Source organism: Patiria miniata, unplaced genomic scaffold, assembly GCF_015706575.1.
Source record: "Patiria miniata isolate m_02_andy unplaced genomic scaffold, ASM1570657v1 HiC_scaffold_29, whole genome shotgun sequence".
NCBI lineage: Eukaryota > Metazoa > Echinodermata > Asteroidea > Valvatida > Asterinidae > Patiria > Patiria miniata.
Genome location: NW_024037068.1, coordinates 22,559,123 through 22,586,933, shown reverse-complemented (window position 1 = coordinate 22,586,933; position 27,811 = coordinate 22,559,123). Strand labels below are relative to the sequence as shown.

General features: G+C 42.3%; 1 protein-coding gene across 3 annotated transcripts; it reads right to left on the bottom strand.

Moving 5' to 3' along the window:
* On the bottom strand, window positions 1-27,483 carry LOC119736102 (igLON family member 5-like). 3 transcript variants are annotated; one of them, XM_038210110.1, is made up of 13 exons: window positions 27,331-27,483; window positions 20,960-21,100; window positions 19,849-20,028; window positions 18,802-18,931; window positions 17,119-17,273; window positions 15,783-15,951; window positions 8,616-8,713; window positions 7,516-7,673; window positions 6,435-6,639; window positions 5,678-5,704; window positions 2,240-2,296; window positions 1,570-1,596; window positions 1-439 (listed from the first exon to the last, which is right to left on the bottom strand). In XM_038210110.1, the coding sequence occupies exons 1-13, from the start codon at window positions 27,461-27,463 to the stop codon at window positions 321-323; spliced, it is 1,599 nt and encodes a 532-aa protein (XP_038066038.1). In that variant the 5' UTR covers window positions 27,464-27,483; the 3' UTR covers window positions 1-320. The 3 variants fall into 3 exon arrangements, with proteins under 3 accessions (XP_038066038.1, XP_038066040.1, XP_038066039.1); XM_038210112.1 differs by lacking the exon at window positions 27,331-27,483 and adding an exon at window positions 26,123-26,542; XM_038210111.1 differs by lacking the exon at window positions 5,678-5,704.
* Between the last annotated feature and the right edge of the window lie 328 nt (window positions 27,484-27,811).

Here is a 27,811-nt window from a genome sequence, read left to right as displayed (position 1 = left end):
TTTGCAATGTTAGACGTTCCATAGTTTTGCAGGCCATGGTTGGCAAAAGTGCAGTTTGCCAACCAAGCCCAGAAAGGTCTGTTGCACTCCCTCTGTGACTCTGATTGTTTTTCTTTGACATTTACATGTACATTGGGTGTTTGGTTCTCTCTCTGTTCACTGGGCATCTTGTGATAATTACAAAACTACTGATTTCATTCTGCCGTGCTTTCAGGTGACTGACGTCAGCAGAGGGCGTACTAGCTCCACTCAGTGACCATTCTAACAGGGAACACAAAACACACACCAAAAACCAAAAAAAAAAAACAGGGCCGATGATCTCATTTGTAAACTTCCGTACAATGTAGGCCCAGCGCCAGAGCAATAACCATCGCCAATACTGTTGCCGTAGAGGGCGCACTTGAAGGTGCAATTGAAGGTGCAGTCCATTTGAGTCCCTCTGGAAGGACGAAATCAAACAAGTTTGCCAGTCAGGGGAGGAGTACGGAGCAAGGGGGTAGATAACCATGACCCAACCCTTTTTTAACGTTTTTAACCATTCTTATAAATGAAAGTACCCGAAAGTATAGACCCAAAGCCAGGTTAGGTTACAACATGATGTCATATAATGGTATCTGAATCAAGAAACAGTGGAGAAAAAGCGAATTAGGCAAACAAATGGGGTGGGGAATTTCAACATGTTTCTTGCTGGGGACAGCAGCTCAATAAATCATCGTGTCTCTCCGTTAGTAAGAAATGTTGAAGTATGACAGCCTTGCATGGCTATACATGTCAACTTGTCCCTCACCAATTTAATGCAGGCCTTGGGGTCACTGACGTCACGTCAAAAACCTTCCGTAGCATTTCCAGCTTGTTTTTTTTTTTATGTATACAAGTGATCCCCAAAAACTGTGACCCTAAAACATTTGCCTTTAAAAACAAATCGGTAGGTTTTTTTATGTTTTGGTTATCAGATATATAGCTGATAGCTTTTTCATTCAGATACTGAAAAAAAATCATGAACATAGCACTTTGAGTTGCTGATCTAGAAAAATGTCAATTATGTAAAAGCAGTAATTTGTTATCCTTTACACAAGTACTTCATACAGTGAAACATTTTACTATAAGCATACTGTGTAATTATCCTTCATTTCTGCAATTTCTTTAATATTTTGACATATTTATGATGCTGAAATGTTTAAATAGGACTAAAAAGGATGAGATACCTGTTCAGGTGGAAAATAAAAGGTATTTCCATCAAATTCAAGTACTCTTGTCGCATAATGTGCCGTGTTGTTTACAAGGATCAGGATATGCACAAAAGGTACAGTGAACATCCCTTACGGTAGTAATTTTATGTGTACAGGATGCAAACTGACTAGTTTTACATACATGTATTGGCATTTTCTCGGCAACCCAAAGTTCCATTTTCATGATTTTTTTTTCAGTATTAGAAAGAAAAGCCTCTCTGCTTTAATCTGATACCCAAAACATAAAAATCTAGGATCCCTTTTTTAAGGCAAATGTTTTAGGGTTGCATTTTTTTGGGTCACCCTGTAGAATTAAGCAGCTTTTTGTTGTTTTACTAACCTCTATTTGGATCTTGATTCTCATTTACTGTGGGGAAAGAGAATTATAAGAGACCAGTGAGGACATGTAACAACACTCTAGTCACTGGAACTCCAAAAACATCTTCGATCGGTATCACTGTTAAATGTCCCAATCATAAAGCATTGTTTAAAATACTGCCTTGATTAAAAGAATTCTTATAATAGGCCATCAGCCTGGGGGTTTGGTCGATATCAAAATAAGGGGAATAATGCTCATCGTGATTTTTGGCAAGGTATGCACCCCTGTAGTTAGAAAATATGTGATTGCATTGCAGCGGTTACAGCTTTTTGAATACGGCTGAATACATGCTTGTTTCCACATATAATTTATGGCGGCCATTTTGAAACAAAAATAAAAGCGATTACAGCCAACAAACTGCCACCGCTCACAAGGCAAAGCTGTCACACATTTTCCAACTCTAGATGTGCATACCTTGCCAAAAATCACTATGGGCATTGCTCCTTACGATCATTTGATACCGGTGGCCCAATTTGTGGACCGAAGCTGATAGCCTATAACGCCTGAAATCAACTGTAACAATATTGTCATCAGACCTAATTTACATTATGGAAGTATGCTTTAATACTGATTCATGCATTTTACAAGTAAAACAAAAACAGAGAAGGAATTCAAAAAAAAAGTTATATACTTGATGATAATGAGAGCGGACCTGCAGTGTCTCCGTTAGACGTCGTCACTTCGTCTTCTGTAAGAACACAACAGAAAGGAAACGTTAACGTTGCAAGATGAATTGCTATTTTGCAACTACCTATTCTCCCTTGCAAATGTTAAACCTAATATTCTGTCTTGCTTTGGCAGACGATTACGTCACAAAATTGACTTTTGCATCCAAATGAGGCAGTAGACAGGGTCAACTTTTTGTTGGCCAAAATTAAAGGGGCTTTGCATCCTGAAATCCGCGAAAGTTTCATGCAGCTTTGCATTGTTTACTTATCCTTTGAAAAGACGAAAAAAACGGTTGTTATGGGACACGATGGTGTACGCATACGTTTTTCCTGTCGTTTTTATTTAATGCACGATACACGTTGTGTGTGTCACATAAATATTACACACAACACCAATGCTTTTTGGGTCGCAAAAGTGGACCCGAAAGTCGTTCTCGCACGCATAATACAGGAATAACACAAAAAAAAACTGCCCAGGTTTTAAAGGATAATTGTGTAGATGTTTATATCTTATATTTCGTTTAAAACGCGTTTTGTAGCCCAATTGGGCGCTTTCCATGGAGTAGTTCCCTTTAATGAGTTACGTTTATTTTTATTTGCTTTGGAATGCAAAGTTCTTGCCTCAGGGCTCTTGCCTCGCTTGGATTTCCAGTACATGTATACTCACAGTTTTAAAACCACATAATGACTGTTATTTTAAAAAATGTGCAAAAATGTCTTCTTCATTTATACCACAAATGAAAAATGTTCTGTTAATGGCATGTAATACAAGATTGCAACAAAACAAGACAAGGCTATAGTAAAGCTGGTCTATTCAATTAGAAAGATAGGTAAACAATCCAAAGCATGAAAATTTCGGGGATTTCAGGACGCAGTGCCCCTTTAATTTTGGCTAACATTTTAAAAACTGGTAGTCTTGTCGTGTATCTGGTCTGCACAATTAATCGGATGTAACCCATTCATTGACTTTATTGGGTAATATACGATGGCACTGCTCATCTCCCTTTGCCAGTCTGCAACAAGTTTAAGGTAATATACAACATTTACAAACACCAAAAGCAAAACTCCCAAATTAGTATGAAATACATTACTTGACTGTAAGTGAAGAATAGTCTTAATTAAGCATCCTGCGAAACCATGACACATGCTGTGCTGTCATTTTCAAGGAAAGTCGAATTTTTTGTAACAATTTCCAAAGATGGTTTGCCGACCATTTGAAGAAAAAAAATCCTGACTTTTAGTTTTATCAAAATGTACCAAATAGTTAGTCCACTTTTTGTTTGCAATCGGTTACACATCCATGAACGGGTGCCAGCCAGCTAGTCTTGTTTCCTGACCTAACAATTCCCTGAAGTCTACAAATTGGTCCATTTCGTCTGAAGTAGGGTCAGGGAATAAGACTACCAGAACGGCATTCAGTGTTTTTCCCCAGCATCCGTGAACACAAAACTCTAACAATTTTTGCTATAAAATACAAACCCTCAAATCCATCCATTTCTGATAATCGTAGCAAAAGCAAATGTTGTATATTACCTTTTAGTTACACAAGTGACAGTCAGTTAGGCCTACAATCCCGGCCAAAATGGTTGGGACACTTGCTGAGCCTGCCACGGTCACCCACTCCCCCGCTCCCCGCTCCTCCGGTCAATGTTGTTCTCTCCAGCTGATCGACACACCGCGCAATGAGAGACAACATTGAACGGGGGCCGGGGGGTTGGAGGCCCAGCAGGATTTGGCCAGGATTGTAGCTGGTCAGTCGGTTAGTCACATAGGTACAAAGACGACACTAGGCTGACACGCTGGGACCAACCAGTACTTAGTATGTTAGTAAACACATCATAATCGCATTACATGCCATGTTTCTTGACAGATAAATGCCTAAGATGGCATCACCCATATGCAAAAGATGTTACATTAAAAAATGTATTTCATCACAAGCCTGTATCACTTTAGGCCTTGACGTCGCACAGATTCGGACGTTCTTAGCCTAGGGCTTTTATTTTTTTATCTATGACATATTAGCTTAACTGAGGTGTGAAAGACACAATAGGAGGGCGCTGTTTGATTTGGGTAAGTACAAAAGACCTTACCCCAATCAAACAGCGCCCTCATTGTGACTGCAATATCCTCAAATATGGTCATAAGGTTAGTATTGCAATGTACACAAAAACAATGTGTTATGCCACGTAGAAGATACTATTTTACTATGGCACACTTCTTGTGTGAAGACAGCACTGAATTAGTAATATTTATTTAGTGGTACAAAACAATAATTATGTCAACCTTGCTAGCAGACATCACAAGGGATAGTAACTGAAGCAGAACCCAGTAGTATAAATGCAGGGGCGGATCAGGAAATTTTGCAGGGGGGGGGGGGGTTGTTCATCAGCAAATACATGTTTAAATGTAGGTAAACTCCGGACACTTGGCCTACGTAAAATCAATAGGTGCGGGGGGGGGGGGGGCTTGGCCTACGTAAAATCAATAGGTGGGGGGGGGGGGGCTTGGCCTACGTAAAATCAATAGGTGCGGAGGGGGGGGCTCGTTCCATACTTTCAATAGTGTAGTTCAATAGAATAGTGTACAAATACCCCCGTATTAACCCAGCTGGCTCTGTCCGAATTTTGCACAGGCGAACATTATTACCAGTATAATTTGTTTGGGGTGTCAGAGCGGGGGGGGGGGGGGGGGGGTTAACATTATATTTCATGTATTTCTATGGAAAAACATAATTGAGTCAGAGCAAAGTGAGTTTGACCCGCCGCTCCCCCCCCCCCCCCCGATCCGCGCCTGGAATGGGTTCCTGTACTGTGAGGGTAGAGGACCGAATGTGCGCTGATATTGGCTGCCACGTGGTCTCGTGGTGAACGGGGTAATAAACATCTAATTAACAGGGAATGGAGTACCGAAGTGTGACGTCATTTAGAACTAGAAAGTGTAGTGCAAACGAATGGAGTACGCGCGCGTTGGTTCACGGGCTGAATCACGCGCTAATGTCTTTCACACACATTTTGTGCGCCTGACGTATTCACTTCGGCACTCCATACACATTGTAAAGCGCGTTAAGATTATTGATACAACGAAAAGCGCTTTGTAATAGCTTTACAATTTATTTAAAACAAAGAACGACTAAAATAACATGTGTTAAAAGTTTACGAAGACAGATTGGAGACGTCGCTATAGCATTTGTGTGCAAGTTTGAGTTACTGCTAAACTGCAAAAACGTAAATTTAAAACAACTGCTGCTAAACACGATACAGGCAAAATATCTGGACAGTCTTGCTACTGAAAGGGCTACATGCAAAGTAAACATGCACGTGTCACGTTCAAGCGTGACAAGCGAGACAATCGTGACAGTACAGCGTGACAGTGAGGTGCCATGCGTGACAGTGTAACATTACCTGATGTGGCGTTGTAGTCAGCCCTGGCTGTGTGTGCAATTGTGCATTGGGTGCAGGCAAAGCAAAACGTAATAATAAGGGCAAAGGGTAATTCATATGTGGGAAGAAAAGAAATTGACAATTTTATTGAAAAGACAGATAGGTCTACTCTTGCTCAAAATTAGTGTGTGACCCGAGTCGAAAACACGCATTACGTCACTCTTAAATGTCTCGGGTCAGAGTCGACCGGGAATCTGGGTCGTATTTTCCCTGATACTGTACAGGGACAGCAGGACACTATTCTGGGTCAAAATTACCCGGACAATGATCCAGAGAAGTTTCAGTTTTGACCAGGAAACGTAGGGGGTCAAATTGATGTGACCCGGATTCGTGTCCAAATCTGACACGGGTCTTTTAAAGAGTGCATTTATCACCGCCCTACCGAAGATCACTGCCGACATCTTATTTGAAAGTCTTGGAGTTCTCCTTGGATAGAAATAAGTGACCTGAGGCTAACACCTCCGTCTGCGCATAACAAATGCGCATGGGTTGCTCATGGTAATCTTCCCACAATGCTTTGCGAAGTCTGCATTTCCCCCTCAAAATTAGTGGGATAATCGGCATCGTGTTATGCAGCGCCATTTGATAGCTTGAAGGTACCATAATTCTTGATCGAACGTCCTTTACCCTTCGGAAGGTTGAAACATGAATGTTATCAACACTATAATATTTATGCTAGTTTTTGTCCGTGCGACTTCGCGGACATGTGAACTCTTACCCAGGGCTGTGTAAAACGTGAAATTGACCGGGTCGCTATCGCCCTGGTCGTTGACGGCGTAAAGCTGGAGGTCATAGGTCGCGTTGTGTCGAAGGTCATGCAGGTTGCAGAACTGCTTGATCTTGGAGAAGTCCGGATAGGCGATCTCCTCCATCAGGTTGGTCTCGTCCTCCAAGGAATACACCTTTCTTCTGTCTTGCGTGGACTGAGAACGACAAGTACATGTGGAGAGACTATAGGCCTAATTCAATGAATCCTTAAAAGTAACAGACTACTGAATGGTCAGCATGTAGAGGCGTTGCCCAGTGCACTGCTTATTAGTGGTGGTCAAAGTCGATATTAAAGTTAACTGAGTGTATTTTTTCGAGCACATGAAGCGATGCTGTTGATCTAGACAATGAGATGTTAATTCGGTGATTTTGTTTATGTAGATAACGACTAATTATTATGCTACATGGTGATATACTTTTTGCAATGTGAGACTTATTACGCATGATCAGAAAGCAGTTCCTAAACAAAGCCCCCCCCCAAAAAAAAAAACCCACCCAATACAATCTCTGATATTTACCATTCCAAAGGATAGCTTTAAACATTGGGAGAAAAAAGGGAAAGGATTTTATTCTTTGCCAACCATAATCCACTCAGCTTGAAAAGAAAATGTTCCTCTCAAATTAGGCCCATTAATACTTCACGAGAACGCGAATGCTGACGAGCGATAGGCATATGGACGTTACGAAACATTAACATCGGTGTTAATTCACCGGTGTTGGACAACTTCAACTTTTGAGATATCTAAGCACTTATTCTTTTTATTCGTCGCTTCGCGTTCGCGTCAGCATGAAGCTTAACTACGAACACAATTTGTTCTATAAAGTCGAATGGTATTTGAAGTTTGGAGTTCAAGTTCCATCTGTAATGCATTGTAGTACCAAGAGGCTGATTTTGCTCGATAAGCCACTTTTCTGTCTCATTTGTCTTCCAAAAGAATGCATATTTGTTTGAACTGATTTTTTGTTGTCGAGCTCAGCTTTAAAAGGTCACCCCTTCCATCAGATTTCTGGCTCCGCCCTTCTGGTCTTACCTGCCTCCACCATCCACGGTACAGGATTTTGTAGTAGGTGACTGGGATGGTGCCGGGGTAGTTAGGCGGTTGCTTGCTCTGGTGTTGCCACATCAGCTTGAAGATGTGCCGCCGAGTGCCCACTGGATCGCTCACTATGATCGGTGGCAGCGGTTTGCCTGTTGGATGCCAAAGGTCATCGATCTATTAAGCCCCGCTCAAATGATGCTTTGACCAATCACAGCTGAGACTAATGTCCGACATGCGTGCACAAAAATGTCCCGCATGCGCGCACGTATGACGCGCACGGTTTGAACATGCAGTGTGATGTGGGATTGGAGACGGTGCACGTGTTCGGTTGCCCACGTGCGCAGTGGGTGGGGCTTAATGCATGGCTCGGTCCATATTGACCTAATTTGAGATCTTTCTGCTTGGATTGTCTTGGTACAATTGAAGCTGGTATCGTGTTCTTGTATTTTTTTTTTTTGAGAAAACTTTTTATTTTCGGGGGAGGGGGCGGACCGGTAAATTCGACGTCTCGAGCACTGCGCACTGTTCGTTTTCAGGGTGAATGCTGGGCTAGTGGAGATGCAACGCATGAGTGGAATGTGTTCTAACATTGCTTAACTCCTTGTGGGCTTCAGAACAAAAGAGGTCCACAGGGTGCAGGAATTGTGAACGTTTTGTGGACTTGCCCACGTCCACACACCCACATCTTTGTAAATACCGGCAATCGTGGACCCCTATCGTCCCTAATCCTCATTCCTTTGTACTTTTTAGCAACAGCTCTCATTGGTTTTGTACACGAATTTCAATCGTGGCGTGCCCTAACCCTTTTGTCCCTACTCCACGTTTGCCGGTGTTTACATACTCAAGTTTTTCCCCTCTCTGAAAAACAGGTTTAGAAGTATTTTTTCTTGGGGGGGGGGGGGGGTTAGGTTTATCCGTCGCAAAATGAAGAGGAACACTCAAGGAAATCATGATTGTATTACGCATGCGCATGCGTAGTGAAGATGACTTGAACAGTAACAGATCACGTGTGAGGTGTCGATATACAATAAGGGAGACACATTTCTTAGGAGTTCAAAATTTTATATGACACCGATTTGATGATGTGTTACCATTTAGAGTGATGTTCGCCCGTGAAGTACCCAGGAGGTTGGTGGCTTCGCATGTGTACACACCGTAGTGCTCTGGCTGGATACTCACGATGACCAAGCTGTCGAGAAAATTAACATCTCATGAATAACTAATGTATATGCATACATTTCACCGTTATTTAAAGCTGGGTTGGAGTCCAATAATACGCATGCAACGCGAAGTTCAAAGAATACAATAATGAAGCTAAATTTTGACATTCGATTCACATTGTCGTTAAATCTAAATAGAAAACCATTGAACATCTGCCAAAGATATTTGGTTCGTATAAAGAACGATAAACCACGAGGGACGAAATTGTACTTTTATCAACGACTAAGGAAACAAAGCTGTTACAGTAGCAAGCTGCGCACATTGTGAGCTAGTTGGTTAATAGGGACAATTCAGTCAACCGGTCAATCTATTTAGAATTGCTTAAATTATTTTAGATCATCAAGGCGGCGGAGCGCAGTCTTTATTCCTTTTTTTTCTTCCCCGGGTATCTATATCAGAATCAGGTGTCAAGTTTGCATCATGGAGAGCATTATCATTAGGATGTAGGATTAAAATGAATAGGGAATGAAGAAAAAAGGCTAGCATAATCCTCAGCTCGACACGCACTGTGCACAACATAATCTGTGTGCTGGAAAAGCAAGTTAAACAGACATGCGCTACAACTAATGCGCTTATATATATACCCGCAACCGTTGATAACGTGATATTAACAAGTGTGAAACCCTTTCTTTTCTTATAATTAATCTCACGCTGAAACTACTCGTCAGCCTTGAATATCTTTTTGTGTGAAAGAATCTTTTGACTTGGACTTCTGTTTACAGTGAATAATTATGTCGGATTTTATTCGCACATGTTTTATTCGCACGTGCGGGTTAGTTTTCTGTCTCCGTTTTCTGCTTGCAAATAAGAAGTAGAGAGCAATCAAAATCACACGAGAAAAAAAGGTGAAACAACTTTTGAGGACTGGCTAACCTTCACGAATCGAAAGGCACGAAAGTAGGGTTTCTTTTCGATAATATGCAAGCTTGCTTTGAGGTTTTTATATTCACGAAAATTTGACAAAAATTCAAGAGCTAGGTTGTAAAACTTGGTTTTTTTTTTTTTTTACATACAGACGAAATATAGTTAAGTTCTTGTCAGAGCGACATACTGTATAGACTTTAGATTCAGAACAACAATACACATTTCTATTCATAAGATGGCTTTTTTTGCGTAGGGGTAATGTAAATCAAATTAGGTGTTGCCCTTCACCGACGTATAAACACTGTATACTCAGTGTGTTACCTCGAACCCACGACCTCCTGCTTTCTAGTGGAGATGTCTTACCACTCGACCACCGAGCTAACGGGACCGTTGGCTGGTTCGAATCTGATGTACATAGCAGCGGGTACCGCATTAACTATTAATAAGATGGAATTTTTGCGTCAGGGTGATGTAAATCAAATTAGGTTTTGCCTTTCAATACACATTTCATAAAATGTTTGCCTGCATTTTGAGGCACGCGTATAATTGACTTTAAGTGAACTTGCAGGTTCCAAAGGAGCAATCGCATTGGCTGAAGAGACAACCGGCCGCGGATTAATTAATTGGCAAACCGACTCCGGCATCCGAGCTCATCAAACTTTCAAATCTCGCACGTCTCGCGAGGTTTGGACCCCAGGTGCAACAGCTTGCACCAGCGTCCCTGGGAAGGTGAGTGAATTAGAACGTGTGATTAAATACGTGACTGCGCCATGCCAGGAAGCTCCTCTTTTTTTTAAGCGGGGGAAAACAGAACCGATAAAAAAGCACAGCAAACTTTGCTGAGTGACCCATAGCGATCTAAGTAGGTCAAAGGAGGTGTTTGGCAGGAAAGTTCATTATTTTAGTCTGGTCTCGTGACTATGTTTTTGCCTGTAGACGAAGAAGCTATTTTTCCCCTTCCAATTATCCTTGGCAGAAAGCCAAGGATTGTCATTTTAACACTCTTAAACTGTGGGTGTCTTTGTGCCTTTTGGTGTCTTTGAACGACGGGCTGACAAAAGCTGAATCCCATGCACCCTTTCCCAAATTTGAAGGTTGGGGGTATTGATTTAGTCTAATTCTTCCCAAGTTTCATTGAGTAACCTGAAAGAAAATATCCCCATGGTTATACTGCAGCGCGGGCCGTCAATGTCTACTTTTCTGGCCCCAAAAACCAACAACTGCCAACAGCTCGCAAGGAGAGAATGCCGTACTGGCCAAAACAAACTTATTACAGCGACACTAAAAAAAGTGACAAATGCTCATTACGGTTACACATTATGTTCTGACACCCTTTCGTTTCGACTGCTCATGTTCCTAACCCTAACCCTAACCATAAACGGTCTAACACAATCTTATGTGCGGACTGTTGGAACATAGGGTTGTCGGAACACGGGGTGCGTGTAGGAACATGGAGCAGTCATCCTCAAAACCACACCTTCCCAAATTTGAAAGTTGGGGTAATGATTCAGTGTAACTTTTTCGGAGTTCGATTAAATGACCTGAAAGAAAACATTCTCATCCAGCAAACGCTTTGTTTTAACAGAGGGGGCGGGGAGTTGATAGGGAATCACTCTGACATACTACTATACACGGGTAATTACGAGACAAAGGGGGCGGGGTAACCACAAGCGTCATTTTTGACGCACACGGCATTCCATACATGTTTGAAGTGAGACACTGAGTCTCTTTCATTAAATAAATATTGCATTGGATAAACATAATGGGAAGAGGGAAATGGATCGGGGCTGAACAACGGGGATGCGACAAAACCTCCAGGAATGTTGGCACAAGGCTGGAGGCCGTAACATTTAGCAGGTGGTTAAACTTTGGTAAATAGAGGGGCTTTCTTTCCCCGCTTAATAGCTGCCTCCCAACCTCGTCCCCAGGGATTACTTTATTTTTAACCTCGTTTCCAATAGTAAACCCTGGATATGGAAACTTTCTTGCTGTACCCCGATTCGATACCGCAATTGGCAAGCAATGGATTTTTGTCGTGTACTTGGTGTTGTCATTTCCAACGTGCATAACGTATTTGCACGTTAATTTTAATTATTACATTCACACCATTCCAAAACAATTATCTCCTTCCCAATTTGCTCATATTAATATGAAATGTGAAACCGCATTTTGGCTGAAGAAGATTGTAACATTTAAACTTTGGAAAAAAATCGTGTTTACGTAACTCACGCTGCGACGAATTGATTCTGCTTTTACCCAAGACACCGAATACACTGCATATTTTGGACATGCAAATGATCCAATACCAGGGTGAGAGAGCAGGTACCGGTAGGCGCGTACTACTCGACACCCTGGGGACGAGGTTGCCGCCTCCCCAACCCGGCCCGACTAATTACCTATCTTTAAGTTTCGTGCACTGACCTACCATGGCCATTTTTGACAAGAACCATGACTTCACAAAGTCACTGTATTTCGCTTAATTAGCAAATGCAACAAGACACTTCAGCCACTTTCTTTAGCGCTAAAGCCTGTTGCTTGAGTTTATACTAACTAGTTTGTAAATAGACTCAAAACAACTTTGAAAAGAATGCGACAATTTGGCAACACATTTGGCAGGAAAGCGCAGAATATTTTTGGTCCTTTTCAGTTACGCAAGCTCATGCGGGTGCAACGACGAAAACTAGATGTATAATAATAATATGTTTGGGAAACATGTTGCTAAAAGGGGGGGGGGGGGGAAAGGGATGGGTTTGTCGAAACCTTGAAAGCTAGTAACGAAACATACCATGCTGGAAGGGTTAGTACAATCATGCATAATGCATGCAGGCATGCCGCCAGGTGTGCGCATGCTCTTTTGGAGACGTGAGGGATGATCGAAAAGGACAAACAAACAGACAGACAAACAAACAAACAAACAAAACAAAGAAACGGACTTTTGAAGACTACTTGCCTAGCCGTATCAACATCACAACTTATGTGGATCCTTGGTTAGTAAGCACACATCACATGTCAAGAAAAACAGAGAAATATACAAGTTTCTGAAGATGGCCAGTTAGCGAAGCATCTTAACCATTTCCCGCCTCAAGAACCTCCTGGAACGTTCAGGGAAACTTATAAGAGAAATACACATGCAACACTGGTGTACAGTTTAGAGTTTCAAATCTAACGGGGCCTTCGCTTGTGAATGCTGGAGTTTGATTGGTTTAACATTCTTCATGTGACGAGCTCAACGGGCTCAGATTTGCCTCTGACTGAAGAAGGCGCTTGAATCGTGTTCTTAATCACATGGGCCACAGGGAAGGACGGATTACTGAAGTTGTGAAAATACCGACGTCATAGTGCAAAGACTGTTGTTAGTTACAACAATAGTTATATTGGGTTAGAAATTAGTTATCGCTATTTATAGAAGACATCAGTGCAACGTAAAGTTAGTTTAATTGAAAAAAACAAACAAAACATACTTGCATTGTTAGTAAGGCAACAGATCCAACGGCATTACAACAGAAAGGATAGAAAGTACTCGTTGTACTAGGCCTAAAACACATTTAAACATGTAACAAATCACTCCTTAACTCTATGAAAACTGGATTACATTACAATGTTCGCCTTACTAGTAATTGGATCGCAACACTGACAACAGCCGTGTAGTTATCAAACAAAAAGCGATTAAACAGCTTTAGTCCTCATCAGCCATTGATGTGAAAATAATACAAAACAAATTGCGCTTCTTTGAACAACTGTTACTGCATCGGATTTCAAATGGCGACAGACACAAAAATTTTTTTTAGCCATTCTTGATAAAAAAAGATCACAATTTACAGGGGCGGACCTATCTTTTGCTCAAGGGGGTATTATTTTTGGGGGGAGGGGCGGGTTAGCGGGCATTTGCTACGTTGTTCTTCATGCTTTCCTATTTCTTCTTTAACTCAACGGCAAATCTAGGGGTGTTAGACCCTCCAACCACCCCCAGATCCGCCAATAAGTTAGAGATATAATTAGTTGAAAGAAAAAAAGCAGCAAGCTTATTGCTTTCAAAATCAAGAGCGATAATAGACACGGCTGATGGAAAGACTACGGTAAAGCTTTGTGACCAACATAATCTTTCCCGAAAACGTGTACCGAAATGATGACGTCAAGTTGTCGTGTGGCCGGGGAACCGATTTGAGTGCGGTTTATACGTGTGTGCGTTGGAAAGATTTTCAAATCATCAGTTAATTCGGATAACCATTTATGTTCACAGTGCACGCGGCAGCCATGTTAGAAGCCCTTTCTTTACAACCAGAAGTCGTCAACCTGACGTCTCAATTCGGCACTGCAAAGGATAACAGCAAAGGGCTGGCAGAGGATGTTTCATTCTTCTTTTTTCTGCATTATTGCATGTTAACCAAGCTGCACAAGCATTAGGCCTTTTCACACTATCGTCTCCACTATCCATGTTGAAATCAACACGGGTAGTAGCCTTGGTCAAGGCTCTCGTCCTTATTCGTCCGTACGCGGTAATCAATCTGCGGCATATCCTCGCGCGCTATGCAGTGCATGTAAAAATACAGCGCGAACAGCGACCTCATGCGGCCACTATTTTATGCAAATAAGTTGGACCTGATCGAGCGCCTTGGATCAATCGTCCATGTGAAGTTTTGGGGGTGGTGCCCATTATGGTAATAGCCTAAGCTGAATTTAAATGTCGTTTTCTTATTGGTCGATCGTTGCGTCGAAACTTGCATAGCGGTGAAACGTGGCACCGTACATAATGCATACACTCATGTTGTGTGTCTCTGCACACGGCATCAATGCACAAAAAATGATCGGGTCCAACTGATTTGCATAAAATAGTGGCCGAAAGAGGTCGCTGTTCGCGCTGTATTTTTACATGCACTGCATAGCTTGCGAGGATATTCCGCCGACTGATTATCGCGTACGGACGAATAACGACGAGGGCCTTGACCAAGGCTACACGTAGCGGAACCGAGTTCCATCGAACACGGGTCCGACCTAAAAGTCCAATTGCATTGAAACGTTGTAAGTTTATAGATAGGTATGTGTTATAGATGAAAAATGAGCTGACGTCATGGTGACGTCATCTCCTGATTTTTTATGTAGATTTCTGAAATTTTGAAGATTATCGCCATATTTCACAACCACAACATGCTCAAATCTAAATGCTGTTTGTAATAGGTTAATTTGTTAGGTAAAAAGATATTTGCACAATTTTTTTTTAAATGTGTGACGTCATCATGACGTCATCACGAGATCCGATCGTCATGAAACTTGGTGGGAAGGGAACGGACGTACGCCATACCTACCCCGTGTCCCGATGGGACCTTGCAACGGTCCGTGCACGGGTTGGCTATAGATTTAAATTTTCTACCTTGACCCGTGCAGAAGCCGTGTTAGATTATTTTCTAGTGTGAAAGAGGTTGCCGTAATATCCGTGGGTCCAACACGAATATTGTAGGCAGGGGGAAACGCCTCTTTGTCAGAAAATAAAGTAAACAGAAGACACACAGGGGACGTTCACTGAGGTTCACTCGAATTACATCCAAAACACAAAATATGGAAAGTTCCACAGGTTAAAAAAACACAATGTGTTACACTGTACAATTGACCATTTCGCTTGTGCTCATTTTGAGATATTAATCAAGACCCTGGTGCATGGTCTGCTGAGTTTGTTTTCTTGCATAAAATCTCATATGGAAACCCAAGGGATTGTGGGTGAACGGAACTGAACTGGCGAGGGCAAAGAATGCATGACTTTGGGGGTATTTCAGAAAGATCGGCTTCCTTTTTGGCTTTGGCTTCATTTCTAGCGACATAATCAATGAGAAGACTGTTGATGTCTTCCTGAAAATCTCCCCTAGCCACAACTGGGGCGAAGTCGAAGTTTCATAAACTCAAAAAATGCAATTTTGGCGCAGTTATGCTTGTTTTTTTTGTTTTGTTTTTTAGATGTGAACACAATGAGCAGGCGCTGTTTAGGGCGAATACAAAAGTTTACTACATGAATACCAGATAGCGCCCTCTTGTTGTCCACATAAAAAAAGTCCTAGCCGTGCTTTAAAACTGTCTCTCGAGGGCGCCATAATAGCAGCCTTTACCACTGCCCTCGGGTTTGAGACTTCGGGCACCAGCGAAATTCCCCTTTAGGACTAACGAGCGGAGTGTTGCATTCCTACATTGTCTGCCGGTTGTTGATCCTGCTGGCCGGGGGTACCAGCACACCGTCTTTCCTCCATGTGTAAGTGGCTCGTGGTGAGGCGTCGGCTCGGCACAGCATCTTGACGTATTCACCCACGGCCTTGCGTATCTCAATATCAGTCTGGTACACTCTGATCTCGGGCTTATCTGCAGATTAAAAAAATGGTAAGAACCTCTCCATTTTATCATGTTATCTCTCCTTTTTAAATTTTCATATCCCCAAAATATTTCTCTTTTGGAAGTTAGCCTCAGCACTGCACGATGAATAACACGACCTACTGTTCGAAACGTTGAATTTAAAAGGAGAGATTCGATGTTCCATAATGTAAACGCAACTGACGGCCACTGAATGCTCAAGTAGTCTGGTTCCCTGACTCCACAAAAGATAAAATGGATCAATTTATAGATGATGGAAAATTGTAAGCCAAGGGAACCAGTCTAGCTGGCCTGCACCCATTCATGAACATGTAACCAATAGCAAACAAAATTTGGACTGAAAAAATGGTAAATTCGGTGCAGTAGTTGAAAAATAGTTAGGTTTTTCCAACGCTGGTCGGCCGACCACCGTTGGAAATGTTTACAAAAATACCATTTTCTTGAAAATGACTTCACACCAGGTGCCATAATTTTACAAGATGCTTGAGACTGTCATTTACCAACATCCTAGTAAGGTATTTCGTAAAAACTTGATAGTTTTATTTTTCGACGTTTGCAAATGTATATTCCTTTTAAGCAAGGCACTTATCCATTATTGCTTCATCCTTCGGATGGGACGCAAAAGCCGTAGGTCCCGTGTGTTGTGTAATGCAATGCACCTAAAGGAATCCGGTGACATTATCGCTAAGAGAAGGGGTTTGCCCCGGTGTTTCTTTCCTCCTGTTAAAATTCCCGCGCGGAGTATTGAGGAGAAGAACCAACCAAGAACCAAGGAGTGAAAACAACTCCGGCAAAAAAACTGAAGGTGTGCGTGGGCGTTTCAATGCAATTGTTAACAAGGAGGAATGACACAGGCGAGGAATACAAAACAATGTGATCTGAGGACTTTGGACAATGGGGGATTTTCGATATCAATAACCCCGAGGACCTGAGCCAAGTCCTCGGGAGGTTTTCGTGTACAAACCTTATGGGAACAATAGAGGGAACAATATGAGGCCCTCATAAATGTAGGATGACAGAAAAGCCAAGTCCTCGGGAGGTTTTCGTGTACAAACCTTATGGGAACAATAGAGGGAACAATATGAGGACCTCATAAATGTATAGGATGACAGAACTGTGTATTGGGGGAGTGAAATGTTGTCAGAGAGTGCAACTCACAGTTGACTTTCAAGGTGACCAGCCGAGCATCCGGGATATCGTTGAAGCCATTATCTGCCTCGCATCTGTACTCGCCATACTGGGAGCGCTGGATGCCGTCAATGCGAAGCGTCGAGTTCCCGACCTGATCCCCAGCGGGACCGATCCACGCTAGTCTGGAATCCAACGCAAAATACAAAAAAGGCAAGGTTAAAACACAGGATTGACAGTCTTGCGTGCATAATATGTGACTCGGCAAAGCGGAAGTCGCCAGAGTTAGTTTGTGTTACTAGCTCTTCAGTAAATTTTGCACCATGTAAATTATTTTAGGAACTGTCAACTAAAGTTCCCCATTCATATTTATGTCCACGTTTACGAACTGTCAAACCGTAGCCTTATGGTCAAACTGACTGAGCAAAGGTTGTGTTTCTAATGCCTATGAGTACCGCAGTTTGATGTCATGTGTCTCTGTTCTGATCTAGTTCACGCCCAGGAATAGCGCCCTGAAATATCAACTTAAGCCCGGTTCATGCTCCACGCGAACGCGAATGCGAAGCGAATTCGACGTCATGAAACATTCGCTGCGAAATTCGCCTAAGTTGAAATATGTTCAACTTTTACGAATTCGCAGCACGAATACTTGCCATGACGTCACAAATTCGCGTTCGTTTTCGCTTTCGCGCCGAGTATGAACCGGGCTTTACACTCAAGCTATGCGCGTGAACCAGAGTAGCCTACGCATCATTGGAGACATTTTGCTTAATAAGACTTATTGTCAAAATCAAAATGAATTCTGGATTCTCTCCACGGATAGCAGTCGATTAAAAGTTGGAATCTTTTGAAAATCAAGTTCTGTTGTTATTATATACCAATTCATTAAGCTCAAACTTTTGAGACATTAGTGGCAGCAAACACACCGGTACTTTTAAATCGTTTACGCCATATATGACGCAAACAATGGAAAAGCAAGGACTTTGCTGCCACCAACGTCTCAAAAGTCTCCCATTACAGTCACGATTAACGTGCGACATGCGTCCACACAAGTCCTACATGCGTCAACCTCGTCCCCAGTGCTTACTTTATTTCCAACCTCGTTTCCAATAGTAAACCCTGGATAGGAAACTTTCTTCCTGTATCCTGATTCGATACCGCGATTGGCTAGTAATGGATTATTATCGTGTACTTGGTGCTATTATTCACAACGTGCAGTACGTGTGTTCGCAATCATTCGTCCACGCCTTCTCGAAAATACTAATTTCCTTTCCAATTTGCTCATATTAATATGAAATGTGATACAGCATGATGTCTCGATAAGATCGTAACAGTTTGATTTCAAAAATCGTGTTTTCGTAACTCACGCCGTGCTCGCGCTGCTACGAATTGACTATGTTTTTACCCCAGACACCGCATACAAAAACAAACGCTAATGTGCAACGCATATCCAGGCACCAGACTGTTCCTCATTTGCATACGTGTTCAAAAATCTTGCACTTGCAAATGATCCAATACCAGGGTGAGAGAGCAGGTAGTGGTGGGCGCGTACTGCTCGACACCCTGGGGCCGAGGTTGTACATGCGTGCATCTGCACAGGACGCGCGTGAGCTGGAACATGCTTGCAGTGAGGCATTGGTCAGGCCTAAGTGTAAGGTCTTTTCATTATACGAAGTGGGCGGGGCCGAATGGGTCGGTCTGTTCATTGGTTACCTAGCTTGTGGCGAACCATCACCGTTGCATTTCAGCTCCACGGTATCTGATTCGTTGAAGAAGAACGTGCGCTTCCCGCTATCGGAGACTCCTTGCGACATCTGCACGATGTCTGTGACGGTTGCTGGAGCTGTGAACAAAACAGCAACCAGACGCTACCTTTACCTAGGTTTGAAATTTTGAACCGAAATGTTCAGATGCTCCGCTGACATATCGAGCTACCGAGCGTAGACTCAATGGAGCTTATCATGTAGGTTTACCTAAGGGCAATTCCGAAGAATTGTAAATCGTTATGTCAAAATTTCAAGATGATCCTAATGCCACAATAAAATATGTATATAATTTCCAAGCTTATCGTCTGTATTCTATTGAAACATTGTTTTTTATTGAAACATTGTTTCTATTGAAACGTGGTTTAGTGACAGGGCAAGGTTGGCTAGTAACTAGCACGAACACGAGTAGGTTTACTGTAAAAGAAGGCAACCCACTTTTGACAGGAATTTTAACCTACTTACCTAACTTATTTGAACTGTTTTTTTTGTTATGGTGCAGTGAAGTATTGCTCTTAAATTAATCGCAAGAATAGTGTTAGTATACTAATTTAAATATGTCACCAACATCACTGTTGTCCACGTGTATTAGTCTAGTTTAGTGTTTTTTTGTGTCTTCAAATCAAGCTCCAGAGCTCAGTCTAGCGGATGGAATAAAGCTGTCCGTGGACAAACAGATTTGGCACATGACATTTTTAAACTACCATATCTTAGAGACAAAACATGCATTTGCAATCATTTTTTCGTCAATATGTTTAAATATCAATATTTGAATACCCTTAAATTGAATTGTTGATATATGCTCAACAAATAGGGGAAAATAGCCGTCAAAAGTGGGTTTCCTTCTTTTTGGCGGCCACCCTGTAGGGTATAAAGAATCGCGAAATGTGTGGGTGTTGGGAATACAGTGAAACTAACTGACTGTAATTGGGTGTCTGGTGTTAGTTGCTAGACTAGTGGTTAGGCCACCTGGAAATTTGGAGATGGATGGTTTTACCGACTATCTGGAGTGTGACGTTCCACGATATGACGGGCTTGGTGTTGACAGTGCAGGCGTAGGTCCCGTTGTCAGCGCGGGTCAGTCGCTCGATGCGCAGGTGGAATGTGCGGTTGTTATCCGTGTCAATCTTGTACCTGGGGTCGGAATCGTACATCTCATCCCTCGTGAAGATGATGTCTAGTGAAAGAATCATAACAGTTTTGTTTGGGTGTTTATCTTTGTAACACGATACAGGGAAGAGACGAAATAAAGGCCTACTTTGGTAAAAGGCCTAGGTTAAATTTTGAGTCAAATTCATTATGAAGATATCCATTTACCAAAACAAAGCCTCAAACAGCAGAATGAAGTTGTGTAGATGCTTGTAACTGGAATTTGACTTTCAGGAAAACAACTTGTAAACATTCCGTTTACATAGTTAATGCCTCGCGAAACTTTCAAGTTTTTAATAATGTGGCTTAAAACATTAGGGTATTAGGTTATATTTCTACTCGCAAGTTCCAAAAATGAAGGGTTTACCTCGCTTTCAATGTAATATTGTCAACTCGTGATAAAGTCTATTCACTCTATTCGAGTGAAAATCCACCCCACCGACTGAAACTACAGGGATCAGAGGTTTCAGAGTAAAATGCATTCAATCTAATAATTTTCTCTGGATTGATTCTTTTTCAGAACAATCTAACTTTGGAGTGATTTTACTCTAAATCGTCTGGTTCCTAGTTTCACTCTTTGGAAGAGTAGCATCGCGCCAGCAGCAGCAGTATACAGGGTGGATAGAAAAATCCGAAACCGAGATATTATTGCTAATTGGAACAGAAGTAGGGCACATGTGAATCAAAGGGAAATATCCTCTGTTAGGGTTGAATCTCCTCTTTAAAATGACACCCTGGTCATGTCCTTACACGGTTGACTGAGCAGTGACCAATTTTATGAAAGGGTCTATTTAGAGAAATGTGCCACTTTTCATGGTGAAATCTCTTTTTCCCCACCTGCCTTGATTGGCAACCATAGCCTTTCACTCTGTGACAAATGACACCACAAAAACCACGATTGAAAAGTGGCGCAATTCTCTAAATAGACCCTTTCATAAAATTTGTCCTCGGATACTCACTGGAATGCGGTTCCGTCCTGAGCCAGGCCACATCTCGGTTGCCCTTGTCTTCCACCGTGCACTTGAGGGTCGCTGTGTCTCCTACAAACTTGGACAGGATAACCTGGGCGTCCATGCTGTTGAACCAAGGCATGCCGGGAGCTGTCGGGCAAATTTGGGAGGGAGTTGAAGAATGTTAGCACAAGGTGGTGAGGCTTAGAACTGCCCGTTAGGGACAGGTGGGGAAATATATCTTATTAAGTCTGACAGACACGGCTGAGTTACTTACTGAGGTATAATGATCCAACAGGAAAAAGGGGACACAATCAGGAATACCGCAAAGTACGGTACTGTTTTAATCGCCATCAATTAAAGAGGCTATCGCTAGAACGTTCCATGACAATGTGATAAAATCTATTAAAAATAAAGAGCGATTGCAAATAATGTTCCCCATGAGAATTAGGCATGTGATGAATTTGATAAAACACGGAGAGATGTGGGTGATGGATTGTGAAAAGGCAGTGAGGGATTTTCAAACAATAATGTGGCAGAAAGAAAGGGTTGCAGTAATGGAAATGGTGAGTGATGATATTATGTGCCCTAATTCACGGTGAATTGCAGTTTATGAACACCAAGAACTTACGTGAAGGGCGGCTGTAATAATGAAAAGATGGCCATACCACATTAGATTTACTGACAAGACACAAACAGTTGTGACTGGATGGGTTAATGATGCACATGCAGTGAGCAAGCAATAAACGTGCCAAATGGGAAATGTCAGAAGAAAAAAGGTATCAAAACATTTGGTTGTCCGGCTGAGCAATATTAAAAAACGAATGATTTGTTTGCGGGAAAAGTCATGTTAAGACAAAATGACTATTTTGTACGGCATGGTAAAAAAAAAACTTTACAAGACGGCCGTACGCTTTTAGCAAATGATGGAGAAAAAAACCTAACAATAGACCGGTCAATGACAATTGAGCAGCTTACGAGTTTCGGTATTCATATTGACGACATTGTTTGTAAAACCGGAGAGACGACATAATTATCTCCACTCTGAACGTTAGGCCTAAAAAAAATGTCTCCGGTTTCTGGTATGGAGCTTGCCCAAAAAAAGGTGCGGCGACGCGTTTTTTTTTTTTTTTTTTACCTGACTTTTTTGCTTCAAATGTCGGCTGATGACTGCAAATGGTGCCCGACTAAACTTAGTGCAAATATATGGGAGTCCAGAGAGGCCACATAAAGCTTATTCTCGACCATAACCCAATCTAAAAACACGTTAAAATTGTGCAGCAGCAGGATTCCAGTCAAACCAGTGAGTTTGGCGGTTTTGAGACATCATCTTACATTGAAAAAAACTTGTTCATTTTGCCGACGCGCATGGCTACGGCGACGCGCACGCATACCAGAAACCGGAGATTTTTTTTTGGCCTTATGCATTACACTACCACTCTATCCAGCGAGAGCACGTGGATTATTTTCATGGTTCACGCGCGCGCTATTTGCCGTTTTAATAAGCCTGAATCACACCGTACAAAGCAAAGACCACCAGTGGTTGTTCTTCATTATCGATTCCTAGAACATGTGCAAAGAGAAACGCACGTGGGGCACAAATGCAACACCCTCTGTACTTCATAAATGTCCGCTTTTATCTTCTCCTCTTCAGTGGCGTAGCAAGGCCTTTTTGATTGCGAGGGAGGGGAGGGGGGGGGGTTAAAGTGACGTGCATGAAAAAGGGCACTCGCGAGATCATCCGTGCTGAAAGGTAAACAGGTTTTTTTTCCACCGATCACCAGGCCTCCGTAAAGTCAGAAGGGGGTGGGGTGGGGGTGGGGCTGGACACCATCTTCATATGGGGGCGCTGATCAAAGTGGACGATCATTGGTACAGTCGGACAATATGTGCCGCCCTAAATAGCGGCAAAATTGCCGACATTCGCGTGACGTTTAAAAGGGCACACGCGAGGCTTTGCCGAGGAGTTCCCAGCTGAGGATGTTTAATTTATTTATTGCAAATATTTATTATTATTATTTTTTTTTTTGGGGGGGGGGGGGAGGGGGCATTAAATACTCCCCTTACCCCCCTTCCCCGATGCTACGCCACTGCTCTCAGAGCGGTTGTATTTTGGTAGATGCAATGATTATGCAAAAACATGGATTGAAGTGAGGTAAAAAAAACCCGCGCGTAAAGGGTGTATTATGAATGACAAGAAGAGTAGCATCTTGTGCGTGTGTGTATGAAGCTCATTTCATAAACCGCGTTTATAAGACAGGGAACACATGTAATTGCTAAAAGAGAGAAACTTACCACGTGGACGAAAGAATGTCTCATAGAGTATCATATAATCTCTGGCATATAAAGTTGATCGAGGAGCTTTCCGACCTGACAAAGGGGTTTCATGCACAAACATCAGCAAAACATGCAGGGGGGAGAAACACAAGGTTCGTGAAAACAGTCGTCTCATTCATGCTAGAACTGATGTTGTGTGCGTTCGACTACTTCCCCCGCGCTTACTCGTGCAAGCGCGACAGCGTTCGATTTAGCTCTCACGTGACTTCTCGCGCTTACTCGAGCCTGGCCCAAGTAACCGACTCGCCTGGCCGGTTAGTTGGGTAAGTATCCCACAAGGCCATTCAATAAACATGGCTGCCAACGTGACGTCCAGCGGGCGCCTCAGGCCGCGTGCTTCCAGAGCTACAGCTACGTCTATTGTCAGCCCGTCCCCGCGTATTTTCAATGGGCGCGGACCTAGCCCTAGCTCTAGACAGTTTATTCGGATGCAGCCTCAGTGTCATGTCAATGTTCAACTTTCCAGCTCTTGCACGAAACTTTACCCGAAACCGTTCGTTTATTTAGCTCCACTGCGCATGTCTGTCATCACGCGAGGAGCAGGCGCGAGTAAGCTGGGGGAAGTAATCGAACGCACTCATTAAAACAAAACAACGTATTACCAAAATGCATTCGTTTGCCATGCGTGTAGGTAGTTCAAATAACGATAACTGCATACGGGCGTCTCACCACAAGCTTCTGGGATTCGCTCTCTCCGCTAACCCTCACGGACTAAGTGGATCGACATAAACATTTAACACTTTTCAACCCTGGTGAATGTCGTTATGTCAAGTTCCGCATTTAAGCGAATAATGTTATGGCACGGGGTCCTTAAACTGAATTTTATTTCGTCAAGTGTTATCGTCTCTTATGGAGGCACACAACTCCTCAGTGAAATGACATTATCTATAAATGAGCAATCGCCTTTACTATAACCTTGCTACCAGAAGACGGTAACAATTCCATCATGTCGATTTCTAAGTTTCAACATGAGTTCTACTTCTTCATGCTCCTCAAATACCCATGCTCGCAGGCCAGTGCATTCAGACCATTACATGCAGTGGTATAGTCTACGAAAGATAATGTCTTCTATGCCTTCCTACCCATTATTATACCTTTGTTTATTTAGCGTAGACGACGGTAGTTTTACGAAATAATACAATCTACAAATTACATGAAAACTATTTCAGAATAAATCGATTTATAATAATAAACGGTTAGTCACCAATGTATCAACACTATACTGACACAAAACTAAACATGAATGATGAATCATCGAAAAAAATAATTTCTACTCACTCATGCATAAACGTTTTTGTTACCAAAGACAATACGCTTTAATGATGTGGATACTTTCAAACGCATAATTTTTATATCGGACATAAGATGAGCTGTCCATATCAAATGAATTATCCACCATCTGCGCATGACGTCATCTTCCAATGGACCCTTGACCGAAAGCTATGGACAAAAAAAACTCGCGGCAGGTACTCGCAATATACAGCATGGAATGCAGTTTGTCTTGCCAAAAAAAGAGCAAGCAAGAGTGACGCGATTTTATGCCTCCAACTGAATAATGCACCTTCATACTACAAAGATCTATGTAAGGGTCACAAGATGAAACAACGGAAACGGTTTTAAAAGCCCATGATTGCCATTGATTTCAGCTTATATACGTTACAAAATAACTCGGTGAATGTTTCGAAAAAGCCCTTGCATTTGTAAGGGGAAAGTTGTTAGATTAAAAATAATAATATGTGAATTGAAACACCACGTGAATAATTCACATACCAGTACTGAAACAAACTCTGTTGACACAGTTTAGTTTCCTTGTTGAAACGCGACCAAACAGTGTTAATTTTACACTAGAGGTTTTTCGATGTAAATCGACTACCCTCTGGCCAAACTGGTTTGGGACAAGTTTTTGCCTTGCAAGCCGAGTAACATTCACAGATGGATGACAAGACACATGAAATGTGTCCTGAGATCAATTTTTTTGGTTATTTTGTTATCAGCTGAAAATGAATGACACATCTGGGATGATTTTTTTTATTTTGCAGCAGTAACGATGAAATCTGAACTGTTCCCATTTTTGTAGAAAGCCGTAAACTTTATTAAAACTCTACCAGGAGTACACCTCCACTGTTATATAGTCCCTGGTTGGCTTCAACAGAAATGCAACAAAAACCACTTTGATAGAGCTGTGACCACAGAGAATTGTTCACCATAAAAAACATTCGATTGGCAAAAGCAGGTAACCAGCCAGGATACCATTTAATTCGTATTGTATTTGACTGGTTACCAGTTGACTGGCTAAGCAGACTTCCCCCAGAACACATACCAGTCAAGTCAAACAGCAGTTTAACATGTTGTTTCGAGCATACGCCGGGCACCAGTTCATGCGAACCGAGCAGGGGGAATAAAAGCCCATTCCCAAATGGAACAGTCCACATCCATCACATTACTACTGCACTGTAGATTATGATTTACTAATTGTTTTCATCAACATCAAAAATGAAAGAAGAATATGGAGAAATACCAATTAAAATATTGCATGCTTGATTAACACGAGCAAATACTTGTTAGATGCATGAGTTAGTATGACGTGAGCCAGCAAAGCTGGCGGGTTAATAAGCCGTTGAGCTAAAGCTAGGTGGCAGGCGGGATAAAAAGTAAATACAATTCATGTTAATTGTTAGTAAAATGCTAGCAGAAGTGACGGTATAGCAATTATGTGATGGCTGTTAGTATTACAGGCACGAATGCGGGAGGGACTAGTTCGCCGCAGATCCCATTCCAGGGGGCGGGGTGGGTTGGGGTGGATAGGTAGGGGTCGTTGGGGATGAGGCGCCATACCTACTGTGGTTGTCGACTTTCTGATTTGCCGCATGCACTTCCAAAACTTCTCGGGCTTTGCCGAGGAGATTCCCAGGCAGTGCAGGGAATTCCGGGTTTCTGGAACAGTCGTCGACCCGACCCCGATCACGTTACGGGCTATTCTCTCAGCTGAGGGCGTTAGCGTGCAAGCATGAACATGACAATACCAAGAGGAATTCTTTAAGGGTGCTTGTTTGTTACAATCTCACCGCGAAAAATGGCCTTGATTTTTTTTTCTGCGGTATTTTCCCTTCTAACCACGTTTTTTTCATGTATATTAATCCATTTGTAGCTTGGAGCAATGTCCTCTAACTGCTACCTGACCAGCTATTTCGACAGCTGTCGACAACAGTTGTCATTACTCCCACACTCAACTTAAACTGCACTCATATCCGTAGATACTATCAAATAGACTGCTCTTAATAGGGCCAGCGTGCTTTGATGAAGAATCGGAAATGTTTCAAATAAGACACATCTTGTGAAAATGTCTCGAGCTTACTGGGCATTTCGGATCCCACCCATGGGTGCTCAATCATCAAGCTTATCAAACCAGACATCGTATTGCCGAGGATCCCCCAAAATTTCGACACCTGGACTTATACATGTCATGTAGAAGAAGTACATGAATATGCCATGTACATCTTTACCTTTGAAATAGCTTATGCATGTGCAGATTATGACCTTAAATATTTGGACAAATGTTCAGGAAGTTGTTCGTGAAAGAACTGCTTTGTCTGAAAGGAATACAAAGCTGAGGGCTCTGTGGACCGGAAGTGACGTCCTAAAGGGAAGGGTACCAGTGATCTTGGTTGGTGTCAGGGTGCGCTTAGAATTGGTATGCTGAGGCTCGTGAGGACCATGCTTTGCGGGGTGTGCCACGCTTCCATTCCCAATCATGCCCAGAGGTTTTTTAATAGCAGGACATTTTTAATAAAGCGTTATAAGCGATAACAGCACGGGCCATGTCGCCTCGGTTAAAACTGTTAATGCACTTCAAGAATCGAGAAAACAAGAATCAAAATGTTAGCTGGCTGAAAAAGAAAACAAATTCAGTGTTAGTCGGTTAGAGAAGAAGAAGAAGAAATGAACAAAAGTCAGTGCTTGGAGATAATATGTCAAAAATGACGTCACGCCAAGATGGCGTTTTCGCCGTGCGGGCCATTCTCGTTCCGGTGGGGTTTTCCTACCTCCCTGTGCCGCGGCCGTCGACCCCAAGCACCGCTTAAAGTCTTGGACAAAAATCGGGCTGTTCTGAGTGAGTTTGACGCAGGCCTGCGACTGTTCTGTTTCAATGATGGCGGTGGATCCAATGACGACCATGTCGTGCCTTGGTCGTTTGAGTGGGTCTATATGGAGGGCGAAAGCGTCAAAGTGAACTTTTTATACTGGTACCACCAAATGAGCAACGTAATTTCAGTATTTATTTGTAAATTGGATTGTGAGATTAATTGTACAATACTTCTGACAAAAAAACTAAACAGCTGCATAACAGAAATATGGTACACTGTAAAAATACCTTCTTGACATGAAGGAGGTTTTAATTTATTGTTTATGGAAAAAAAACTCAAACTGTTTTGGTTAATCAGCTACGGATCTACGTCCTAAAAGCCTAGGTTCCTAAAATGAATAAAATCGTATCCCCGTCCCATGGCACTTTATTTATTTTAT

Bases quoted from the DNA above. Each gene is read 5' to 3' on its own strand.
- LOC119736102 (XM_038210110.1), bottom strand. From the start codon at position 27,463: ATGGTCGTCATTGGATCCACCGCCATCATTGAAACAGAACAGTCGCAG. The intron at 7,674-8,615 runs GTAACACATCAT...GGCATCCAACAG, and splicing joins GGCGAACATCACTCTAAATG to GCAAACCGCTGCCACCGATC. The intron at 2,297-5,677 runs GTAATGTTACAC...GTGTTCTTACAG, and splicing joins TGACTACAACGCCACATCAG to AAGACGAAGTGACGACGTCT.